This window comes from Echiichthys vipera (genome assembly GCF_963691815.1).
Source record: "Echiichthys vipera genome assembly, chromosome: 4".
In the NCBI taxonomy this organism is placed as follows: Eukaryota; Metazoa; Chordata; class Actinopteri; order Perciformes; family Trachinidae; genus Echiichthys; species Echiichthys vipera.
In genome coordinates, this window is record NC_139829.1 from 1757433 (window position 1) to 1782082 (window position 24650).

At 42.7% G+C, this 24650-nt stretch overlaps 1 protein-coding gene across 1 annotated transcript in view; it reads right to left on the reverse strand.

The window, feature by feature from the left end:
- Nucleotides 1-531: 531 nt before the first annotated feature.
- The window catches only part of LOC310946196 (dual specificity testis-specific protein kinase 1), a 55053-nt gene continuing 30934 nt past the window's right edge, over nucleotides 532-24650 (reverse strand). Inside the window, exons 3-10 of the mRNA XM_083912575.1 lie at nucleotides 23706-23908; nucleotides 21834-21955; nucleotides 14636-14684; nucleotides 13311-13460; nucleotides 4957-5130; nucleotides 4534-4617; nucleotides 2872-2958; nucleotides 532-1007 (exon numbers count right to left, since the gene is read on the reverse strand). Of these exons, the coding sequence (XP_083768701.1) occupies nucleotides 924-1007; nucleotides 2872-2958; nucleotides 4534-4617; nucleotides 4957-5130; nucleotides 13311-13460; nucleotides 14636-14684; nucleotides 21834-21955; nucleotides 23706-23908 (953 nt within the window). The 3' untranslated portion in view covers nucleotides 532-923. The remainder of the gene's footprint in view (nucleotides 1008-2871; nucleotides 2959-4533; nucleotides 4618-4956; nucleotides 5131-13310; nucleotides 13461-14635; nucleotides 14685-21833; nucleotides 21956-23705; nucleotides 23909-24650) is intronic.

Here is a 24650-nt window from a genome sequence, read left to right on the forward strand (position 1 = left end):
TAGGTGACAGAATTAAAAAAGATGTGAACAAAAGAAAGAAAGCTTGAATATTTACATGCACATGTTCAAAGTAACTTCTAACTCTGAAAAACAACACCAAAATATGACAAAGCAAAAAGAGATGTAGACATTAAATTGTGCATATCGCTATAGAAAACAACCACTTTTTGTGTTTTCATTGTTGAGAAATGCAAAATCCACTGAATAACTCAAAAATTCCTCTGACTAAATGCCTGAAAGATGTTTTCTATTTTCCTGAAATGCTGGCACATTCAAGGTCTCCAGTATTATTCCATAGAAAAATAACTTTCTAGAAATAATAAATAGTTTAAAATGAGAGCAAGATTAAATATAACCATGAATATGAACAGTGAACATGAACACAAAGCAAATTTGACCTCAAAGTCGACTGTAAAAGACTACTTGAACTCTCTTCAACTGTCTAGTCATGTACTTCCTATGTCCCATATTATATGAAGTGATGTTTGTTACAGTCCCAGCAGAGAGGAGACGAGATGGACGGGTAGATAAGAGGCAGAAAACACATCATCAGATTGATCATCTGCGTTGCTGGTTACAAACACACCGCTCACACAGAACAGAAGGAACCAAGGAAGAGAGAGAAGATAAGAACTTTTAGTCCTATGAGTCAAACTACTATTCATCTGTTCATAAAATGTGTCAAAGCAAAGTGTCCATAAAAAGTCAGGAGTTTCCTCTACCCTCCCAAAAAACATGTATATCTGCACCATCTCAGTTAAGACAAGTTGAGCCACGGTCGTGTGCTGTGCAGTGGAGAGTGATGCCACAGAGGACTCAGGGTCAGTGCGGCTTCCTGTCCAGACAGTGACCAAAACTCGCAGACACTCGGGTTGGTAGGTTGGGGTTCCTAGACGGACGACTCAGCTTGTGGTCAGATCAGATTATGGTGGCGGCTCCAGACTCTCAGCGACTTCTCCCAACTCATCCAGCAATTCTGTGAACGCTGGCCGTCTGAAGGAGTCCATCTTAGATTAGAGGACAGGAAAGTGGCTCTGTATTCATCAGTATCAGTACAACTTTTCTGTTTTAACTTTTCATTATGAAGTAAATGTTGATTGCACAATGTTAGGCTATAGAATAATGATACCACCAGTGTTTAGATTGGTTCCCTATAAGCCTCCCTTTCCCTATTAACTCCTGTCTGCCACCAGCCATATTATTAGATTTTGACATTGTAATTGTCACCTGTGCTTTCCCTTACACAAAGACATTTATACCACAAAGCGTTGCATAAAATCCACCAAAAGAAGGGAAATTAAGTGTTTGGTGCTCCAAAATTTCGACCTATCGCCAACAGCCGAAAGCAGCTTACACAGTTAGGTGAAGGCATTATAATGTTTTTTTTAACCACTATTACTGCTCAAAATAACACCAAACCTCTGCAGTAGCATGAGAAGAGTCCCTGCACAGAAAACTAAGCACCAACAACGTAGTTAGAGAACCCAGAGTTTATTAAAAGAGTGTTTTGAAAGACTTACCTACTGGCCCTTGTACCAGCTCCTCTCATAGTAAAGTCCATTCAAGTGGATTACCAAAGTCAATCCCAAAGGAAAGAGCCCATTGGTGCTTTGTTTTCTGTAAAGGGACTCTTCTCATGCTACTGTAGAGGTTTGCTGTTATTTTCAGCAGTATTAGTGGTCAAAAAAGACGTTTGAATGCCTTCACTGTACTGCCCCGAGCTGATCAGTGCTAGCCACATTTGGCTGTTAGCAACTGCTAGCGACTCTCCGGAATATCTCCGTTAATAGTTTAAAATAGTAGTTAAAAGTTAAAAATTTGTCTCAATGGCTTTTTTGATGAGTGTATTTGCCGAAAAAGACCCTGGGGTGAATTTATGCCGTAATTTCACTTTATGGTAGTAACATAATAACACAAGGGTGCCCATGGTTTGAACCAAGACAGTCAACAATTTTTTGCCTTCCACATAGTCAGCAGCCCCACATTACAGCTTCACTACTTCCGTTATTACCTTTCACAATAGAAGCCCTAGACATATTACTCTGCATCACTGCTTGCGCGGCAACTCAACAAAATAGCTTACAGTAGCTATCATCACGTAGTGTGAATGGACCACCATCAATGCTCATGCACGTAAATGTGCAATCATGCCACTCTCTACTGGGCTGCGGTCGGGAAGCGTGCCCTAGATCCGAGTGTAAATGGGGGTTGGCTCGACGCTCATGTGTCAGCACTTGAGCGCAATCTGTGAAGTGTTCAAAAACATGAACCGAGATGCTCGGTTGTGCCTCGCAGACACAATCCATTTATCTAACAGGCTAAATATCTGGAGCTGTCAGGGACTCCAAGAGCCAATGAGAGCACAAGACATGAGCTGCGGGGACTATCAAACCGCCACAGCACATCAGGTTGGAGGAGAAGCCACTGCGGCCGGGTGCGTTGTCATGGCCCTAGGTGTTTGATACCAACGTACAAGGCACCTTTGAACGTCGGTTTCAGACGCACCAGATTTCCAACTGTAATCCAGATGTGGAGCTGCAGATGCATTAGTAAAACTATCCCTTGTTTTGGGAGATTTACTTCCAAAACACTGGAGAATAGGAGAGAGGATATTTCAGCCTCTGCTGCTTTAATTGATTTTGTCTCTCATAACTCCCAAGTGGTGAGAAAAAGTGCAGCTCACACAGTGTAGGTACAGATATATTGTAGTTCACTTATCATTACAAGATAAAACATGTATTAAACTACCTGCAAATACATTATTACTTCATGTCTTCACTTGTCTCCCAAAATGAATACTGGTCCTAACATTAGCTGTGTGCTGTTTTGTTTTTTTATTGTATTTTTCTGTCGGCTCTTGTATCTACCTACCATACAGCAGCTGGCTGCTGACTCTAGGAGACGCTGAGGACAGTCAGTCACCAGCTCCCTGAATGCATTTACATCCAGCCCATAGTCCTGAAACACATCAACACTAACAGTCACTGCAGCACGAGCACACAATATGCACATTTCACTAGACTTACTGAAGATGTGTCAAGACACATCCATGGATGGACACCATGGTTTTCACAGCTTGATGAGTTGATAACATATTAACACAACCTATGCTGCTATTCACACACTGTTTGGAAGAGGAACACTCTTTTGTGTTGGCTCAGATATGATACATAAAGAGGGGTTTGACTCATAGCTGTTTTTAGACCAGCACTTGAAAATAAAAACTGATAAGGGCTGATACTTTATAACAATACTGAAAATGTCCTTAAATCAAGTCAAAATCAGTTTTCATGCAACGGGTTGACATTTTGAGTGAGATGACGAGATCAATACCACTCTCATGTATGTGTTTTAATCAGAGTTTAAGCGGTGTGTTAAGTAATGTGTGGAGCTAAAACGAGGAAATTACTAAAACTAACAACTAACTAACTAACCAGCCAATGAGAGACGAGGTCCAACTACTGTTGTTCATGTCAACTGAGTCTGGTGGCTTTGAAGACAGCAGATAGCAGTTGTAGTTCCCCTGGTGTAAACTTGTGATGAAACCACTCTAAATATGAACACTTAAATACGTTTAGCTGCTTTCCCCGTCCACAGCAACACACTGCTTAGCTTCTGACCTCCTGCCTGTTTCTCCAAACTGGGGGCGAGCTGACCGGCATCTACTGCAGGTAACACAGACTCTGGATGAGTACATCATACAACCACATGTTAAAAACTCTCAACTATCTCTTTAACACATTCGACATGAAGTGCCCTCCCACGGTGCTGGTGGTAGGCATCTCACATAAACTGATTGAGGTGAAACACTGATGAATGTAGACTTCAGTACCTGTTTACAGACAGACAGAGAAATAAATCCTGATATTTTTTAATACAAAACAATGAACTGAATATAACCAGTATCATAACCTTAAAGGTTGAATATGTAGAATCTTTATTAAAAGCTATATTTAAAAAAGAATAAAAATACACCCACAGGGCATTTTTAAGGGGGGAAAAGAATAAAAGTATTGCTTTTCCATAGAAAATATAATTAGTCTGAATTAATATTTTTGACGATGACTTCCTGTCCCGTTCTGTTTCCATTGTAGCAGCCAATAGTGTTGGGCATTGCTGGTTGCCAGGATTGTCTGTTGTTGCTACAGAAACAAGAATCATGTTGAGTTGAGAGCTAGCTAATGGATTCCACAGCACTCAAAGAAAGACTTCAAGCTGAAGACTGGCTAACATTAAATACTGTTGTCAAATTAATTGATTAATCCAGATTAGTGGTTCCCCTGAATGATTAACCACTGACATGGAGCAGGCTGAATGAATCTGGCAACCCGAATGCTGGGATTATTTTTTGTTGTTGCGACTACGATCTTGAGACACAAGATGGTGCTGTTCTGCTCATTCTTCGTATTCAACCTTTAATATCAGGTAAATACATGGCCAACCATTGATATGACATCCTCTTCAAATTGCTGTGTGTGATTGTTGCTGATGTGAGGTCCTTGCTGTGACTAAGTGTTTCTAGTGTTGCTCTACCTGTGTTCTGGGTAGTATCTCTGGGTCGGCAGGGATCCTGGCCAGGATTTCACAGAGCACGATGCCGTAGGAGAAAACATCAACCTGGAACAAGAAAGCCATGATGACTGAGGTTAATACCAAACAGTTTTTTTGAAAGTCAACAAGTCATATATATTTTCATACCTAAAAAGACATTCAGTGTTCAGGTTAGAGATGGAACAATTAGTAGAATGACAGAAAACTACAAATTTTTCAGACATCATTCAAAAAAATGTTCAGTCCAGCTCCTCACCTTAGGAAATCTAAAGCTATTTCTCACTATTTTGTTACAATTAATAAACCAAATGATACATAGATCATGAAAATAATCTTTAATAAAATCATTAAAATTAAATAATCATTAATTAAAAAGAGTGTGTAGCACAAGCGAGACTTTGTTACCTTGCGGTCATATGGCTCTCCTCTGAGCATCTCGGGGGCCATCCAAAAGGCTGAGCCCACCAGCGAGAGCTTCCTGCCGGGGTCCTTCACGGGCAGCTCCACCACTTCTCTGGCCAGGCCGAAGTCAGTCACCAGGGCCTCCCGACCTCGAGACGTCACCCGGATCAGGCAGTTCTGTGGAAACGCAAACAGGATAAGAGAATAGAATAATACAGTTGTAATTAGCATTAGTTAATACAAGTGCAGTGTTTCATTTTGCCAACAGGGGACAGTGTAAGGTGGATGTATGAAAAAGCAGGCAGCATCAACTGTTCCTTTTGTCCATAGTTAAGTATTGATCTTTGAATGAGCTGTCATTGAGTTAGCATGTGTTCTGTGTAAAGTGAACATCCAGCTGCTCTCTAGTCTCTCCACTTATCAGCGGACTCAATAGAATCTGCTGGCAGCACCTTTGCAGGACACTAAATAATTCAGTGTTCGCAGATCCAGCGAGAAAGGCGCTAATTAAAAGGGGCCACAACTTTTACAGGAGCTTAAACTCTGATTCAAGTGAATGTGCAGAGTTACTGAGGCATATTCACAATTATTGCATAGGTTCAGAGGGCTTTGGAATGTAATTTTCCTTTTGGATGGCGTCAGGAGCTTCACATGTCCGGTCACTTAACTGGATTTGTAGCGGTTGGCTTAATCCCAGTTAAACTTTACAGTACCCAGAAGGTTCACCCAACGTTTAGGCTGGGATAATCTGCCATGGTCTTTAAAAGTATTCTGTGTGCCCCTTGTTTGATCGATAACTTTATTTGTTGCTGTACATAATTTGAGTAAAGGCTATGGTGTTACTGTGACACATTTATGGAGTCAGAATTAGGTCAATAATAATGACTCTCGAGTGATGTATGTGATTTCACACGCACACATATTAACCATGGCGTGCAGATTTTTAATCCCCTTGAGCTCAACAGGAGGGGTATTTCTGCGCTTGTGGTGCACATTATACACTCTCGGGAAAGGCAGCTTCCACTAACCCGTGGAGTGCTTTCTACGCGCAGGGAAAGATTTTGACACTTTGGGGGCGGAGCCACTGGACTTTGATTGACAGCCTGTAAAACACAGTCAAGCTTTAGACTTTGTAGGCAGGGCTCCAGACTGCGACTAAATAGTAAAAAAATTCTCACCATATCAATATGTAAGAGGCTAAACAGCAACAGAGTGGTAACACAAACCTGTAACACGTGAGCCCCGCAGCTTCTCTAACATCATCCCAAAACTCGGGTGTGAGTTGATCCACTTAATAAAATGGAAACAAGACAAGCGAGTGACACCGCTTCTTATCTCACGCAGTGCCTGTATGTTGTCAGACGCAGGGGTTATACTTTAGGCTAAACCACAGCTAACACAAGTACTATGCAAAGACACCTGCAGCACCACAGCTCTCTGCTAAAATCAACCCCCCTGTAAAGAAAATACTGACATCTTAAAATAGTGTTAAAAGCCTGGTAGGGCAGTAAAGCAATTGGATGATTTCCTCTTATTAATACAGCATACTTCCTTCAAGGATATTGAACCCTTGTAGGCCTAGCCTTTAGTATTAGGCTGTATGTTTTAAATGTAGGACAGTAATCCTTATAGCCCAGGATGTCCTGAAAGAATATTGTCTTTAAAGCTTGACTCTGTATTACAGGATTGATGTTACACAAGTGTTATTAGATAATAAATCCGGGATGGAAGCCGAGTCAGCAAAAAGATTGCTAGGTTTTATACCTACCTCCTCATACTTCATAAATGAAGTTTGGATAAGCCACACAACGTCAACACAAGGTAAAAAATACAACTTTAATGATAGAGCTTAGCTAATGTGACGTTAGCAACACTCTCCCACAAAATATTTGAAGCTTGCTGGCAATAATATGACTATAGCTTGATATAGTTACGGTATATGTTACATGCTATGTGCTGCAACATTACATTACTTAGAATAAGATCCAGTTAATATTAAGGTTGTATTGTTTACCCTGCTGGTGGAGGTTGTGTGGCTAAACTTATAATAAGCGTACTTGAGCTATACAGTGGCATGGACGTGATACAACAAAACATTTTAAGGTTACAACAACACAACGTTTAACACACTCATAAAGTCATTTGTATGATTGTTTTGACCAGGAATAACATAATTCGCCACATAACATAGTTACAGGTGGTAGTTAACTCATCTAATGGTAACAGTAGCAAGTTAGCTATCTAGGACCCCCCCCCCCCCCCCCCATCCCTCCCTGCTGTTATTTAGCTTTTGCTCGGATGAGAGCTGACGGCAGGACAGGCTAGCTAGTAAGCTAATTCCACGATGCCTTCAAGATTTGAGATACCTTGTTTCTAGCGGCTTCTGTGGCAGTAAGATGTAATTGCAGGCGACAATACACACACACACACACACACACTACACTTCTGTCCTTACTGCAAGCCTGACTCGGAAGTTGGAAGTTCCTGATTTTCGATAACAAGTGACCGCAGCATAACCGGTGACGATCTGGGCCGACAGACCAACCGCTGTCAGCAGAGTCACTAACATGGAGGCGCATTGTCTCCACAGACACACAGATGTGAAAACCCAGCAAAGAAGCAACAAGTGCTTTCATTAGAGGATCACATGATCAATCACCAATGTTTTAACTCACTCTGTGAAAGATAGGAAAGACAATTAACGAGATGAAAATCTTACTGAGTACAACTTTAATGCTATACTGGTTAGTTGGTAGTGTACAGTGGTTCATCTCACAGCTGCCTGCTGCAGCAAGAAACTAGGTAAATGGGAGCTGTGAGACTGTGAGAGAGAGAGTGAAGAAAACAGGAAACTAAAATGCTGAAACAATGTAAAAGGGGTCTTTAGGTCCTGGCCACACGATCGAAAACAACCTTTTTCCCCCCCTCCGTTCTTGAAAAGTTTTCCATCCACACGTACTCGGCTCAAGAAATATCTGTGTCCACATGAAACCAGTGAAACCAGCTGAAAACGCTTTAATACACATGCCGGACCACATGCTACTAGCAACCAATTTAGCTAGCGTCTTATTCAGACTATCAGGGAAAAGGGAGAAATCTGTGATTCATTCGCATCCATGTGGCTCAGAGTCCAGTTCAGTCTATGGGTCTGTCTCTCTCCTCTCACGCAGCAGCGCTGTTGTTATGTCACGCCGCGGGGGTTAGAGGTCTGAGGTGTGGAGATGACGGCATCGTTAACAAAGTATGTGTTTTTTGCCATCCAGACGACAACGCCACGGGGGGCATTCTCAAAAATTCCCACTCTTGGACCTGGTTACAGTAAATACCGTTTTCAGGCTCCGATAACGCCGGCTGCGTGTGGATGGTCGGCCTAACCGGTATTAAAAATGTGCGTTTATAGGGAAACACGTTCTCGTGTGGCTTGGCCCTTAATGTTGAACCTCCGGAGAATCATCAGTTGAATCTGCCGCTCTGTCTGTCACTTTCAGTCACAGCAGGATTTTCAGATTTTTCCACAGGTCTATCTGATTAGTGCAGCTTCAACTGTACCCAAAACAGGTTAATTGATTCATTTATCACCATTCACCATGGATGGACCAATCCAGTTTCTGTAGGATGAGTGTGACGTAAATCAATTATGGCTCCCGTGTCAATAAAGTGATTTGGGTCAGAGCCAAATGAGTTGCCTCAGGGTCACGTGCATGGTGGGAGGCCCCCATTCTCACACAAATCCACAGTTATGTGTGTAGCAACAGCACTTAGTTAGCAACTATGTATTAACATGACAATAGAGTGGCTGTCATGTTGTCTCTTTGCATTTCTGACTGTTCCTTCTGTGAAACCTGGCAACCAGGGGAGCCAGACAGCACCTACACAGAACACGCGCACACACACACACACACACACACACGCACACACACACGCACGCACGCACGCACGCACGCACGCATGATGAGGATCTCCATTCACTGCATGATATTTTGTCTTGATTGTTAAAGGGCCTGTTTTCACCTGGTTTTAACATCCGTCCTGAGTGATCATATCACAAGTGGACAGCTCTCACGTCACCTGGCAGCAGCATGAGTCCCCACATGACCACTTGTGATCTGATTCCATTTCTCCGCTCTGTATTAAAATCAACGCATACATCATTCCGTTTACACATAAATAGCCTACATGTTTGAATGAAAAATCATTTTTGCCATTTTGTAAATTTCAGTTATTACTCTAACATAAATCGTTATTACAAAAACGTGAGATGACTCACGAAAAATAGATTTCCTACAGTTTGTCTGTGTGCCGATGGATGCAAATTTTCTCTCTCACAAATGGTGGTTTGTGTGTAATATGTTTGGGAGACACACATTTTACTCCAAATCAGGTTGGAAACAAAGAACAATTTGGACAAAGATATATATATATATAAAAAAAAATAATTCAGTATACCAATTCATATCATTTAAATGAATTAAATTATTTGATTAACTTATTCAATATCTTTGGAGAAACTTTGAACTAACTATGAAAAAGAATAATAAAAAACATATTTAGCATTTTACCACAGGGACCAGATGAATAACCAAGATGGGAAGAACATCCGTTACAAATACATTAAACTGATCATATATATGAGATATGTGGAACAACAAACACAAGCAGGAAACAGTATTTTATCACACTGATTCAGCAAATGTAATGTATGTGGTGTAGAATGTTGGAAAGCATTAGAGAGGAGAGATATTGAAGGGGCTATAATAGATTTGTTTATTTATTTATTGCCCAAGGTAACTGCCATAGACAAGAAAAAAAAGACTGAGATCGTAACTTTAAATTATTTACCCCTATGTCATTTTGGACTTACTGGGTTTCTTAGGTCAAGATTGCTTTAAATTAAGTTAAGTACTTTTAAACTAGGCCTTTCTGCTTGACTGTTACTATATCTGCTGTCTAAGGTTTACTTGACTGCTTTGTCGTGCTGTTTTCTGACCTAAGACTGTGTCACTCAGGTGTTTAAGATAGCTAGTGCCGGTTAGAGTTAAGGTTGCTTTCGTGTTTTTGTTTAACTCAGCAAAGAGCTGGGTTTTATTTTTTGGTTTAGATGTCACACCTGTATCTTTTTAGATCAATTAAATCAAATGGATTATAAAAAGGCATGCCATAACAGCTGCTCTCTCCACTGCTTGGGAGGTGGGACAGGACTGCTCATCAACCCCAAATGGAGTTTCTCTCTTTACCCACTTTCACACTTTACTTGACAGTCATTTGAATTTCATGCTGTGACTGTAACTCATCCGGTACAATTAAACATCGTCATTCTCTACCTTCCACCAGGTCCATTGGGAGATTTTCTAAAGGAACTAGATGTCCTCCTTTCAAACATCCCAGAAAATGGCCCTCCACTTGTTCTTGTAGGCGACTTCAACATCCTTCTGTAACTTTCCTCTTTTTCTCACTCCCTCTCCACCTACTCACAAAGCTGGTAATCTCCTTGATCTCATATTTACCAGAAACTGCTCTACCTCTAACCCCACTGTAACTCCACTTCATGTCTCTGACCACTTCTTCATATCCTTCTCTCTTCCACTCTCCCAATCAGACAACCCGTTGTCATCAACAGATACAATACCTGTCCGTCGCAACATCTGATCCCTCTTTCCTTCCTCTTAGGCCCCATCTGTTCTTTCAGCCCTCCCTTCAACGAACCCTTTCTTACTCATGCATCCTAACTCTACCACAGACACTCTCCTCTCCATTCTGTCCTCTTCTCTCTATTCTCTCTGTCCCCTTACTTCACGGCGGGTTCGTAAGTCCTCCCCAGTCCTGTGGTTGTCTGAGAGTGCCACTGTTCTTTCTATCAGACTAAAATTCAATCCTCCTTCTCAAACCCCAGAAAACTGTTCTCCATCTTCTTTAACCTCCTTGACCCCCCCCCCCAGTCATCCTCCTCCATCTTCTCTTCTACCAAGCCTCTTTGTCAACTACTTCATAAAAAAGGTAGATGACATAAACTCTTCATTCTCCACCCCACCTCCTCATCTCACCCTTCCAACCAATCTCATCTTCATCCCCTTTGCTATCTTCTTTCATCCCCCCATCTCCTGATCAAGTTCTTACTCTTATAACCTCTGCCCGCCCAACCACCTGCCCCCCTTGACCCTATCCCCTCTCACCTTCTCCAATCTATTGCACATGACCTTCTTCCTTTTCTCACCCATCTTATTAACACATCTTTATCCACCGGCTGCATCCCTGACTCTCTTAAAGAGGCAAGACTGAACCCCCTCCTCAAAAAAACAACCCTTAACCCGGCTGAAGTAAACGGATGGGGTCTGCCATTGTGTCCGTGGAATTCCATCCTTCAACCAGGAGAACGCAGAACGGATAAAGCTTCATAAGTGCAGCATTCCATGTGTCAGGGTCTCGATCTGTTGGGTTTTTCCTGAGGTCAAGGGTCAGTCGGTGAAGAGGCTGATGTCCACTCAATCTCTGAGCAGTCCAGCAGCTCAGCAGGCTGAATGAAGTTGGAACTGATGTCCAGGCGTTTCACTGAGCCTGATGAGGATCCTGAGAACAGCTCTGACAGCACACGCACGTTCTTGGCTAGCCGATTCTGAGCCAGGCTGAGTGTTTGGAGAGAAGGCACTGTTTTCAGAGCATCCACCAGCTGCTGCACACTCTCCTCTTTGTCTCTCCATTTCTCAAGAAGACGGCAGTTATTAAACTGCAACTCTTCCAACTTGCAGTCTCTTAGTAGATTTAGGATCTCAGGGAGACAATCAGAAAGCTTCATGTCCTCCAATTTGAGAATCGCAAACTGGTGATTTGACTCTGAGAGAGTGGTGAGGAGTTGGCTTTGAGAGGAGCCAGTAGGTAACCTCAGTGTGGGACATGGCACATGTACGACAAGTTTTTTAGCCACCCCGTGGTCTACCAGGCGAGGAAGGACATACAACGCAGTTTGGGTCTTCCTCTTTGATGGATCAACACTCTCAATACGCTTCTCCAAAAGGTTCAGAAGAGGCCACTGCTCAGCTGTTAAACAATCAACTGGCATAGTGAGTAAAAAATGTTTTATACATTTAGCTGCAGCCCACAGGAAAGACGGGGTGTTTAAATATGTGATGTTTTTATTGATGAAAGGGTTTCTGAAGCCATAGAATATGCAAGGAAAAAGTATTCTCATAACTTCCCGTTTGGTCTCTTCTTCTGTGTTGAAGTCTGTTGTATGTTTAGGTCCAGACATCTCCTGTAGGACTGCATTCCATCCAGAGTAAGTTGATATCCCTCTCTGGTTTAGGGCAGGCTGGAGCTCATCTAGCTGACATACGGTCAGATTAGGAAGAAGATCCTTGATGAGAGGCGTTGGAAGATCAAAAACAGGCTGAACACCCAGAGCAGCGAAATGTTTCCTGGCAGCTTGGAAACAAATATCCTTTGAATTTCTTAGGGGTGTTTTGCTGGCAGTGTCACACATTGTTTCGCATTAACCAACGTCGTTAATTACGGTGCTAACAGACACGTTGACCACCTGCCAGGACACAGCAGCACTCTGTCCAACCGCTTCAGGTCAAGTGAGCTCTTCTTTTAATGGTGGTTAAAAAGAACTACAAAATGACACAGACACGATCTTCTTCTTCTTTTTCGAACTTTAACTATCTTCTAATGAAGAAGATATGTGTGGAGAAATGAATACAGAAATAAATACATAATTAATACATTTAAAATAATTAAAAATAAATGCAAAAATAAATGTATTTAAAAAATAATAAAAAATAAATAAATGTGAAAATTAAACAGGAAAGTAAATAAATAAATAGGGGATTCATATAATGGTAAATATGATAAAGCAGCTCATTCAAACAGAGATTGATGCCTAAATTTATTTTTTATATTATTTTTGGCACTCTAAATGGGGTACTAATTTATTCAAGTCATTTTTTTTTTTGGCAGATTTAGTTCTCCATATAAATGAATATGGATAAGTGAAATGTTATCTTTAATAAATGCTATGTATCTGATTATTTCATTTATTTTCAAAGTGAAATATGTTTTTTCCTATTCTCCTTTATTCTATTATTACTATACATACACTATGAATGTATTTTTATGGAGTTAAGTATAGTCTCTGATGGTGCACTTACTTCTTTGAATTCTAGCATTGTGAAGTTAGTCTAACCCTGTTGAGCTATGGCATACAGGTATCAAGTACAGTGCACCCCCTGTGAGGTCTCTTTGGTGGTAGTTGTGACAGCAGCCGATGAGGGATCGGCTGAAACTTTAATGAATCCTGTGGGGACACCGGACTGTTGCAGCAGCTAAGTAACAGGAAAGAGTGGTACAGAGGCTGGGTGTCTTACCTTTGAATTAAGATCTCTGTGGTAAATGTTCTTGTAATGCAGGTAGATCATTCCTCTGCTTATATCACAGGCCAGGTCCACCTTCTCTCTCCAGCCCAGGGGAACATCTTTCCTCGCCAGAAGCTCCTCCAGACAGCCACCATTCACATACTGCAACATTTACCAGGTTATACACAGTGTCAAAAAACACCTCGAACAACACTGGAAGACAACATGCTCCCTCTCATGGAGAGAATATAGTTGGAAGAACATAGCAAGATATTTAATTACACACAACCGAAATATCAGGATACAAGATGTTGGAGACTATGTGGAGAAAGTAAAGCCACTCATTTTCATATCTTTTGGGAATGCCCCTCTATCGTACCTTATTGACTCGAATTAAAGAAATGCATGGAAAAAATCTGAAAATAAACTTCCATTTACATTTCTCGATTTATACTTAGGGAAAGGGAACCAGAGAATAAGAAAAATTTAGGAGACAAATATTTATTCAGAGTGATGTTAGTGGCAGGTAAAAAAGCCCATTTCCATCGGCTGAAAATGGAGGTACCGAAAATGAAGGACTGGATAGAAGTAATGTATTACATTAAAAGGATGGAAAAGTTGACTTTATTAGTTAGACTAGAACCAGATACATGTAAGAATTTCCTGAGTGACTGGGTAGATTTTGTAACACCATTGGGAACAGACTTTATTTGGTAAAAACAATTTATCTTACAGATCCCCTTGGTTCTTGCTACAAATTTTGACTATTCAATTGTTCATAAGATTGTGTTTTCAACATTATCCTACACCAGGAGAGAAAGGTGTTAACCACAGGAGAATGAAAAGGTGGATTGAAGTGAAAAATGTACTAATATTGAGTCTACTGAGTTTTGTGTGAAATTATGAATGTTATTTTGGCATTTGATCCCTGCTGTGAAATATTTGTATGCTTTGTACAAAACATGTGTGTGAGATGTTAAATTCTAATGGAACAATGCTAAATGGAATTAATATAAAAGATATTTAAAAAAACAAAAAAACTCACCTCATCCAGTGGTCAAAGTACAGTACATAAATGACGGTATGACGATATGCAAGTTATTTGAATGTATCTGTGTATATGATGTCCTCTCATATCCATTCTGACATAATTTGAAACAATGAACCCAGGTCTGGCAACATAATAAACACCCTACTCAACTCACTCATTTCATTCTCACTATCAACTCATATTAGTGCAATCTGTTGTGTTTTTCCACACGCAGAACAAAGCCAGCCTGTGAACATGCAACGATGACTCACAAGGTGCAAAAAGAAAAAAAAGGTGTTGGACTCACCTCTAAGATTGGATAGAGTTTGTCCTCTTTGACGCAGATTCCCAGATATCTAGAAAGAGAAAAGTACTTGTTCATCTTTGAGTCGGCCTTTGTTGAGTTTCTAAAGGAAATCTATAATGTATTATCTTAGAATGCCAACATGCTTCACTAAGATAGATTTGTTTAGCAGTGGCATGTTAGCATTGTCAGTGTGAGCATGTTTGCATTTAGCACTGCTGTGTGTGAGTACGGCTTCACAGAGCTGCTAGCATTGAAGCAGACAGTTAGCCTGGTTTACTTTTGTTCCTGAAACCGTGTTTAACAGAGACCCCTAAACAAAGATCTAGAGCCGAAAGGGTATCGCATAGCAAAAATCACAGACTTTTTACAAATTAGAGGCCATTCAATGAGCCAAAGAAATGTCATAACTTAAACATTACAAGTAGATGAGGGTCGTAATTAAAGCTGCATCGAGTTGACTCGATTTCGAATGTTTACAACTCTCAGGCCCCTCCCCCTCTACCACTGAGCTCCACCACTCCCTCCCATCGAGTGCTATTCAGTGCGCATGCACCAGATTCCTGTGAACGCGCCCATGTCTTCTCTCAACAATAAACGGCATGGAGTACACGCTACATGGAGGTGGGCTGGCTAACTCATAGACAGCAACTGCTAACACCATTTAGTGTATGCCTAGCTTGAGGCGTGTGCCTGTGATATTGTAACATGCGCAAGGGGGGATGGAGGATGTGTGGGGTGTGCACGAACTGTGCCTGAGAGTCAGCTCTGTGCTAAGTGGACGGGATTATAGGGGCGCGGTGGATTTTTGCAAAACAAACAACAGGCTCTGTGCTGTGCACGTAGAGGCGCGTTTTTTTTTCTAAAACCGGATGATTTATGTTGTTCTATCGAAGCAGAGTGTCGGCTTCAGTGAATATGATTTAAAAAAAATCTTGCCGACTGCAACTTTAAAGAATATGTTTGACGATATTTTTTCATGGTGTCAACAAATCCCATAAAAAAAAAAAAAAACTGTTTGATAGTCTGTCTCATACTTGATGACTTCCCTACATTGTCTGTGGCTCTCAGCCCCAGCCCTCATTTCTACTGAAGACCTAAATCTTTAAAAACTGGGCTCAGTCATTTTGTTAAACAGCAGGTCACTGTAGTTTTTATCAAAGATTACTCAAACGGATAGATCTACAACCACTCACAGCAATGAAATGACATACTAATCAGTGACATTTAAGTTGAGGTGGTGCTTTGTGCGTTTTGAAACAAAAAAACAATGGGGGCCGGGTCCCAAACTTTCTCAAATAATAGCTAAACAGTACAATAAAATGGGTTCCTGAAAACATTTAAGGAGAGAAATATGCAGTACAGTAACAGAACCTTGATTCATATTTGATCAGTGCTGCCTATTTTCACAGTTTAATCTGAGTTTTAAGATCTGGTTGGCTGGAAATCTATCTGAATGGGAGAGAGGCCAGACATACCTGCCAGAGCAAGTAAAACATTAACTTGGCAGATACACAGATAGTACTTGTTATTTGGGTCTTTCTATGGAATATCTTTACAATTAGAAAAATATAGAATATCACTCATGTGTCAGTTAAGCTATTATGATTTAACAAGGACAACAGATACAAGATATAATTAGGAACTTGTAGTAGTTTTTAGAAAGTCTAAATGTATACAGAGATGATTGACCATTCCATTAGATCAGCCATTGTAAAGGTAGACCAGTTCTCAAGTCATTGTCTTCACAACCATGATTCAGCATATAAACTGATGTCTCCTATCCATCTACAACAGTGTATATAATAAATAACATGCATTCAAATATGTAAGTGAGGTTAAATATCAAGTTTAAAAACTTGTCACAGTGTATTATTAAAACTCCTGTTTAAAAGAAGGATTTAGCAGCAATATTGCGTACCTGGTACTAACAGCATGGACGCTGCTTTCATCACAGCCTCAGCAGATAAGCTGCACTCTGATAACCTAACCGCTGTGACCTTGCTTAATGGCTAAAATAAGATTGCTTAGGCAAACATTATGTCTGGCTGGCTTCACACCTTATGTAACTGCTGCAGATGACTGGACCCGTGTTAAACAGCACCAAGGCCTCATTACATTTGTGTTGACTGTCAGCTACAGCCAGGCTGTGCTTCAGTCATTTTACAACTGACCGCATACAGTAAGCAACATTGTACGTGCAAGATTTGAAAACCACTTTCCAATATATTATTTTTTTTAAAGATGTTAAATTAATACTTTTAAATAGGAGAGTTATAACCCATGGAGCATGTGTAGACGCGAAACCCTGTTTACATGCACGAATAATCGGGGTACTGAAGGAATTATCTAGGTTTGTTAACTGGGGTATGAGATTTTACCCGGGGTACGGTATTTACATGTTGTTTGAGATACTGGAGTATGCCCTTTACCCAAATATAATCAGGTTTTTAAACTGCATGGAAACGCACTGACTGTGGAGCATTTAGAAGCTATAGAGACAGATATTTCCTTCTGGAGTTGGATCACAGCTAAACACAAGCTGACAAACCAAGACGACAGTCTGCCATCAGTCAAAGTTGGGCATTTGTCGTCACAGTCAGTGCATGAGAAGAGAAATGGAAGCAAGAAGAGTCAACAAACAGCTAAAGTCAAGAGAACGTGAAACCGAAAACAAACTTCTTTAGCCATTGAACTCTTTAGCAGAATCGATATGTTATTGTTTGTATTGTTTGCTATGAGGTACGATTTGTTTTTTCAACATCGGGTTGTGTTGTTGTGCTAACTGGCTAACTAACGTCTTGAGCCGTCCTATCCAGTTTCCCCCAATGTGCTAGTTGTCCTTCAGCTGTTGTCTTTATGGTGCGTTCCCATACAACTTTTTGGGGAGACACAGATGATGTGAGGCGACGCACCAGTTCTTTGAAGTTGTCTTGATGTGTCCCTGCCTTAAAAGAGAGACCGTATTGGGGATGACGTTGATCAGGTGAACACAAACATGTTTCCAGATGAATGCTCATGTTGCTCTGTCTGGTTGTCAAAAATACACATACTTCAATGCTTTTCAATACCCTGTGTTTCAAAACGATGTGATATCCACATTAGATAATATTAGTGAAGCTATAAAAAAAAAGATGATCTACAGTCACATTTTTGACCCAATAGTGCATAGAAAGTGTACTGATTTATGTTCAGTGACTTTTTCTATAGATATAATTATAATACCTCTCCGGGAACAATCACCTTATCGGGGGTTGAGAGGATTGTGTATCCTTGTGAACCTGAGGGCTGTGTTGTCTGGAGCCTAGTGCTCCTGGTAGGGTCCCACATGGCAGAGTGGTCTCAGGCAAGGGGCCGGACTAAGAATGGTTCACAAAGACTCTATGGAAAAACAAGGAAGAGGAAGAGAGACCCTGCCCGGAGGAAGCCCGGGTCCCTCGCCTGGAGCCAGGCCCAGTCGGAAGGCTCGCCGGTGTGCGCCTGGTGGCAGGGTTTGCCACGGAGCCCAGCCTGGCACAGCCCAAAAAAGTGACGTGGCACCTCCCCCCCTCTCCATCCTGTGGGCCCACCACTCACAGGAGGGACCACTGGGGTCGGGTGCGCTGCTGCATGGGTGGCAGTGAAGGTGAGGGGCCTCGACGGACGGGCAGCAGAGGCTGGCTCTGGGGACGTGGAATGTCACCTCTCTGTGGGAGAAGGAGCCGGAGCTTGTGTGGGAGGTGGAGCGCTACAAGTTAGATCTGGTGGGGCTTACCTCCACACACAGTCTCGGTTCTGGAACCATATTCCTGGATAGGGGTTGGACCTTGTTCTTGTCTGGACTTGCCCAGGGTGTGAGGCGCCGGGCGGGTTTGGGGATACTCACAAACCCCCGGCTGAGCGCCGCGGTGTTGGAGTTTACCCCGGTGGACAAGAGGGTCGCCTCCGTATGCCTGCTGGTGGTAGGGGTGAAAACTCTGACTGTTGTTTGTGCAAAGGAGGAATGGCCTCCATGATCTAAATCCGAGCGGTCGTCTGTTATAAGACTTCTGTGCTAGTCAGGGATTGTCTATAACTAACACCATGTTCTAACATAAGGATGCTGTGTGCGTGGTACTAGAGCACCCTAGGCCAAAGGTCGATTGATTTTGTGATTGTATCATCTGATCTGAGGCCGTATATTTTTGACACTCGAGTGAAGAGAGGGGCAGAGCTGTCAACTGATCACCATCTGGTGATGAGTTTGGTCAGAGGATGGGGGAAGATTCTGGACAGACCAGGTAAGCCCAAACGAGTAGTTCGGGTGAACTGTGAACGTATGGAGGAGGCCCCTGTCCGAGAGATCTTCAACTCACATCTCCGGAGTGGAGAAGCTTTTCTGGCATCCCTGTGGAGGTTGGGGGCATTGAACCGGAGGGGGCAATGTTCAAAGCTTCCATTGCTGAAGCTGCAGCAGTGAGTTGTGGCCTCAAGGTCTTAGGTACCTCAAGGGGCGGTAACCCTCGAACACCGTGGTGGACACCGGTGATCAGGTAAGCTTTCCGACTGAAGAAGGAGGCCTTCTGGGATATGTTATGCCAGAAGACTCTGGAGGCAGTTGCAAGGTACCGACGGGCCAGAAGGGCTGCAGCCTCTACTGTGTCAGAAGCAAAGCAGTGGGTGTTGAAGGAGTTCAGAGAAGTCATGGAGAAGGGCGGCACCAAGGTGCTTCTGGAAAACCATTCACCTCAGGGGGGGTGGGGTGGGGAATCGTCTAAGCTGTTAACAGTAAGGGCGGGACGCTGGTGACTTCAGCTGATGAGGTAATCGAGCGGTGGAAGGAGCACTTTGAGGAACTCCTTAATCTGACTAACACGCCCTCTTTTGTAGAGGCAGAGCTGGATGCTGATGGTTAATCATTGTCAATATCTCTGGCAGAAGTCACTGAGGTAGTCAAACAACTCAACAGTGGCAAAGCCCCAGGGATTGATGAGATTCGTCCAGAAATGCTGAAAGTTTGGGATTTGGAGGGGCTGTCTTGGTTGACACGTCCCTTCAACATTGCGGGGAAGTCTGGGACAGTGCCAAGGGAGTGGCAGACCAGGGTGGTGGTTCCCCTATTTAAAAAGGGGGACCAGAGGGTGTATGCCATTTACAGGGGTATCACACTACTCAGCCTCCCTGGTAAAGTCTACTCCAAGGTGCTGGAAAGGAGGGTTCGTCCTATATTTGAACCTCAGATTGAAGAGGAACAATGCAGATTCCGTCCTGGACGTGCAACAACGGACCAGCTCTTCTTTCTCGCAAAAATCCTGGAGGGGGCCTGGGAGTATACCCATTCAGTCTACATGTGCTTTGTGGATCTGGAGCAGATCGGTCCCCCGGGAGATACTGTGGGAGGTGCTGCGGGAGTATGGGTTGAGGGGATCACTTCTGTGGGCCATCCAATCTCTATAAACCCAAAGCGAGAGTTGTATCCGGATCCTTGGCAGTAAGTTGGATTCGTTCCCGGTGGGGGTTGGCCTCCGCCAGGAGTGCACTTTGTCACCAATCCTGTTTGTGATTTTCATGGACAGAATATCGAGGCATAGTCGTGGTGGGGAGGGGTTGCAGTTCGGTGGGCTGAGGATCTCGTCTCTGCTTTTTGGCCGATGATGTGTTCCTGATGGCATCGTCGGTCAGTGACCTTCAGCACTCACTGGATCGGTTCACAGCCGAGTGTGAAATGGCTGGGATGAGGATCAGCACCTCTAAATCTGAGGCCATGGCTCTCAGCAGGAAACCGGTGGATTGCTTACTCCAGGTAGGAAATGAGTCCTTACCCCAAGTGAAGGAGTTCAAGTACCTCGGGATCTTGTTCACAAGTGAGGGAGCGTGAGTTTGGCCGGAGAATTGGAGCAGCGGGGGGCCGTATTGCAGTTGCTCTACCGCACCGTTGTGAAGAAAAGAGAGCTGAGCCGGAAGGCAAAGCTCTCGATCTACCAGTCAATCTTTGTTCCTCGACCTCACCTATGGTCATGAAAGCTGTGTCATGACCGAAAGAACGAGATCGCGGGCACAAGCGGCCGAAATGGGTTTTCTCAGTAGGGTGGCCGGAGTCTCCCTTAGAGATAGGGTGAGAAGTTCAGCCATCTGTGAGGAACTTGAAAGGAGCCAGTTGAGGTGGTTTCGGGCATCTAGTAAGGATGCCCCCTGGGCGCCTCCCTAGGGAGGTGTTCCAAGCACGTCCAGCTGGGAGGAGGCCTCGGGGAAGACCCAGGACTAGGTGGAGAGATTAAATCTCCACACTGGCCTGGGAACGCCTCGGGATCCCCCAGTTAGAGCTGGTTAATGTGGCCCGGGAAAGGGAAGTTTGGGGACCCCTGCTAGAGCTGCTGCCCCTGCAGCCCGACCCTGGATAAGTGGATAAGGTGAGATGAGATATATACTATCACTAGTTTTATAAACTATAAAATTTGTAGCCATAAAAACACCATCAGTAATATATCTCATTGTATAACAGCTGTTATTACCACTGCTCATCATTGATCATATTTACTGGAATAATTATTATCATTGTCATATTCTATCACCTTAGCTGTGCTTGTTTCTACTATTCTACTATATTAACTGCAATAACATATATGTCATATTCATATTACTATAGATATTATTATAGTTAGTTACTTTTGTGGATTTTTGCACCTCTGAGACTGTCTCTCTCTGTCTTTGTTTCTGTCTTTGTCTCTCTCTGTTCATCTGTCTGTCTTTTCTCTCTCTCTCTCCTTTTCTTCCTCCCCAACAGGTGCAGACAGATGTCCATCTTCCATAGAGTTGGGTCCTTTCCCCGTTCCTGCCTGTTAAAGGGAAGGTTTTCAATGCCAATGTGTACTCAACGGGGGAATTGTTGGGTCTCTGTAAATCATGAATAAGTCATAGTGTGTTCTTTACCTACTCCATATGTAAAGTGTTTTGAGATAACTTTTGTTATGAATTGGCACTGTAAATAAAATTTAATTCAATTGAATTGAATTATAAAGATATTTAAAAGGTTTTGGAATTATATTCAGGTGTAACAATGGTATTCATAAATACTGCTACGAAACTACAGATTGTGGAGGGGAAGAAGAGTGTGATGTGTGGGTGGGTGTAGAGCCTGTGGACAAGGAGAACAGAGACTGAACATGTTGGGGTTAATCATCAAGCTGTTTCTTTTGCTTGAGTAGAATTGAACTGACTGGACAGGACATTAGTGGACTGTTACCTGACTATGTTGGGGTGGGAGAGTTTCTGCAGTAGGCTGATCTCACGTACAATGCTGTCTTGGTCCACGTCGTTTTTGTAGATCTTCACCACCATCACCTTCCGACTAGTGCTGTGCATCACCTGAAGGACATTGATTTCCATTAAGCCCAGTTCAGACTCGATATTTGCAACCAGACAAGTTGAAACTTGCAACTACTTGCAATGTGCAGGTCTGCAACATTTTGAAACCTGCCAGTTCATACTAGAACGACTAGACGAGATGGTGTATCATCTCCATAGCAACAGCTATCTCTCTACTTTTGTAGCTGGATTTAATTGGCAGCATGTTAAATGAATGAATGAGGACAGGGACAGTGAGATACTTCTACAGCTGCATTTCTTGTAGTGATGAAAGTACCATTGCCAAAACTACCATTTTGACCAGCTGACAGTATGCAACTGACTTGACAAGCGGACTTTGCTATAAGTTAATTGGCTGTTGAAACAGATGAAGTGCCTTTAAATACGGGGTGGGAAAAAAAAAATTCTTAGATGCATCGTGATACGTACGTAGAAGATTCTGAATCAAGTCACAAATGTCAAAAATCGTTTATCTAAATGGTAATTGAAAAAGTATTGTTCACGGAACGCAAAAGGTGGAAGTCTGAAATGCTCCGGTATAATCTGTGGCATTGTACATAACAGAGACACAGTAAAAAAAACAAACAGTCAAACCGACACACCAGCACCCTGTGCATTAAGAGCTAATGCTTGGAAGCACTTCCACCCAACTCGGAAAAGGTGAAGCAAATTACAAACTCTGAGTGGCAGCTAGTGTCTCCCGTGCTCCTAATGAGAGCAGTGAATGAGAGCCACACGACTGCAAATATGGCTGAAGTGATTTGGATTCTTTATTATTTATTTGTCAAGGGCAGATTTTTATATTGTTCCGAATCTGCTGAAGTCTGTATTAATTTACTACAAGTATGCTGCTACAGACTTTACTTTTTCTGTAAGTTCTTTGTGTATCGAAGAAGAATGTATTCTACCCTTCGTTCCTTTTCAAGAAATTGATCTATGACCTTGTCGTACCAATTAGGCGTCTTTTCCAGGGACCAGTGTCCTCTCAATTGCCAGCAGAGCTAGGATGCTTAAACGGCCTTGGCCCAGCTGGAGCTGCTGCACCAGGCTACTGTGAAGTGTGACCGGGAGTGATCGTGACGGGGGGAGAAGCTCGATATTTGTTCTATAATCGTATCACAGCCCTGTAATTGTAATCGTATCGGGAGGGGGCTAGAGATTCCCACCCCTACCTTCGGTTCTAAAACCAACTGCTAGCGACTGACAATCTGAGTTGATGGCATCAACATTAGCCAGTTTGTTCAACTTTTCTCTGCAACATTGTAAAATGGTTTTGTCTCATTGCAAATCTTTGGTCTGAACTGGGCTTAGAAGCAGAGTAGTGAAAGTGGAAGCACTAGTTGATGTTGAGTAGTTGAGTAGTAATGAAGAGGCGAGTAGATTTACAGCAGAGACAGCAGTAAGATTCTGAAGGTGTTTATAGGAAATCTTTGACCAGTCCAAAATTCAAAGAGCAAAAACTTGCTTTCTCAATCTCAATCAATCCCACCCCCTCCCCTTGTCCAACCTGAGGCCTCTTTTTAGCTCATTTCATCGGGGACATGAAAATCAGATCTCCCTGTAGCTCAGCTCCAGCACTGGTGTCACATTAGGAGTTATGTAAGGGGTGTTACGCCCCCATGGTTTCCAAAGCTGGTGGGCCAATCACGGAATGGCAAGAATGTCCCAATTAGTGGCCGGAACAAAGCAAGCTCTGATGGCAGCTCACACGTAGGCAACAATACAAAATGGGAGAGGACAGATGGAATACCTTATAGACTTTAGAGAAGAAGCCACTCCCGATCAGCTCAGCTGTGAAGTTTTCCCAGAATTCCAGTTTGCGGACAGCAGTTCGGAGCTTCTGCCAGCGGTCCACATGGTAGTACTTGTCAGAAGACTCACCATACAGGGTGGGACTGGTGGGCTCTGGGGACACGTCCACATCACACATACTGGAGATGTCCACTGGGAAAGCTGAGACACATGAACACAGGTTAGGCTGACGCTGCAAAATGGTTACAGAAATGATTTAGTTAGTTCATTCTTATGACAAAGAAGATGCAAACTGTAGTACAGAATCGCTCAAGAAATCACAGGTAGAAACATGGAGCGTTTCACCTCATCCCTAGCTTCAGTTCATTTTGGCATATGTGAACACAGAAGTCGCACTCAGAGGCGGGGGAAAAACAACTGAGCAGATATCACCTTATCAGGGCAGTCTCAGCTTGCCTCCACTTAAACTCTGGAGCAGTTTGTTTTCAGTCAGAACACAATCGACCCTTCCATCCAAAACAACTAGGCAAAGAAAGATAATCCAATCAAGGCAAGGCAAGGCAGGCAAGGCAAGGCAGCTTTATTTGTATAGCACTTTTCATACACAAGGCAGACTCAAAGTGCTTCACAGCACAACATGTCATGAATTCAAATGCATTACAGGAAGACAAAGAGAATAAAAACATAGACAATAATCAAAACAGTGCGGACGTTAAAAGTGCGAAGATTTAGCAGAAAGCTAAGGTGAACATAAAAGTTTTCAGTCTAGTTTTAAAAGTGGTCAGAGTGGGTGAAAGTCTCAAATCTTCAGGAAGTTTATTCCAGCTGTTTGTTGCATAATGACTGAAAGATGCTTTCCCTTGATTTGAGTTTACTCTGCGAACCACTAACAGATTTGTCTCAGAGGATCTTAGTGATCTAGAAGGCTTATGTAGTGGGAGCA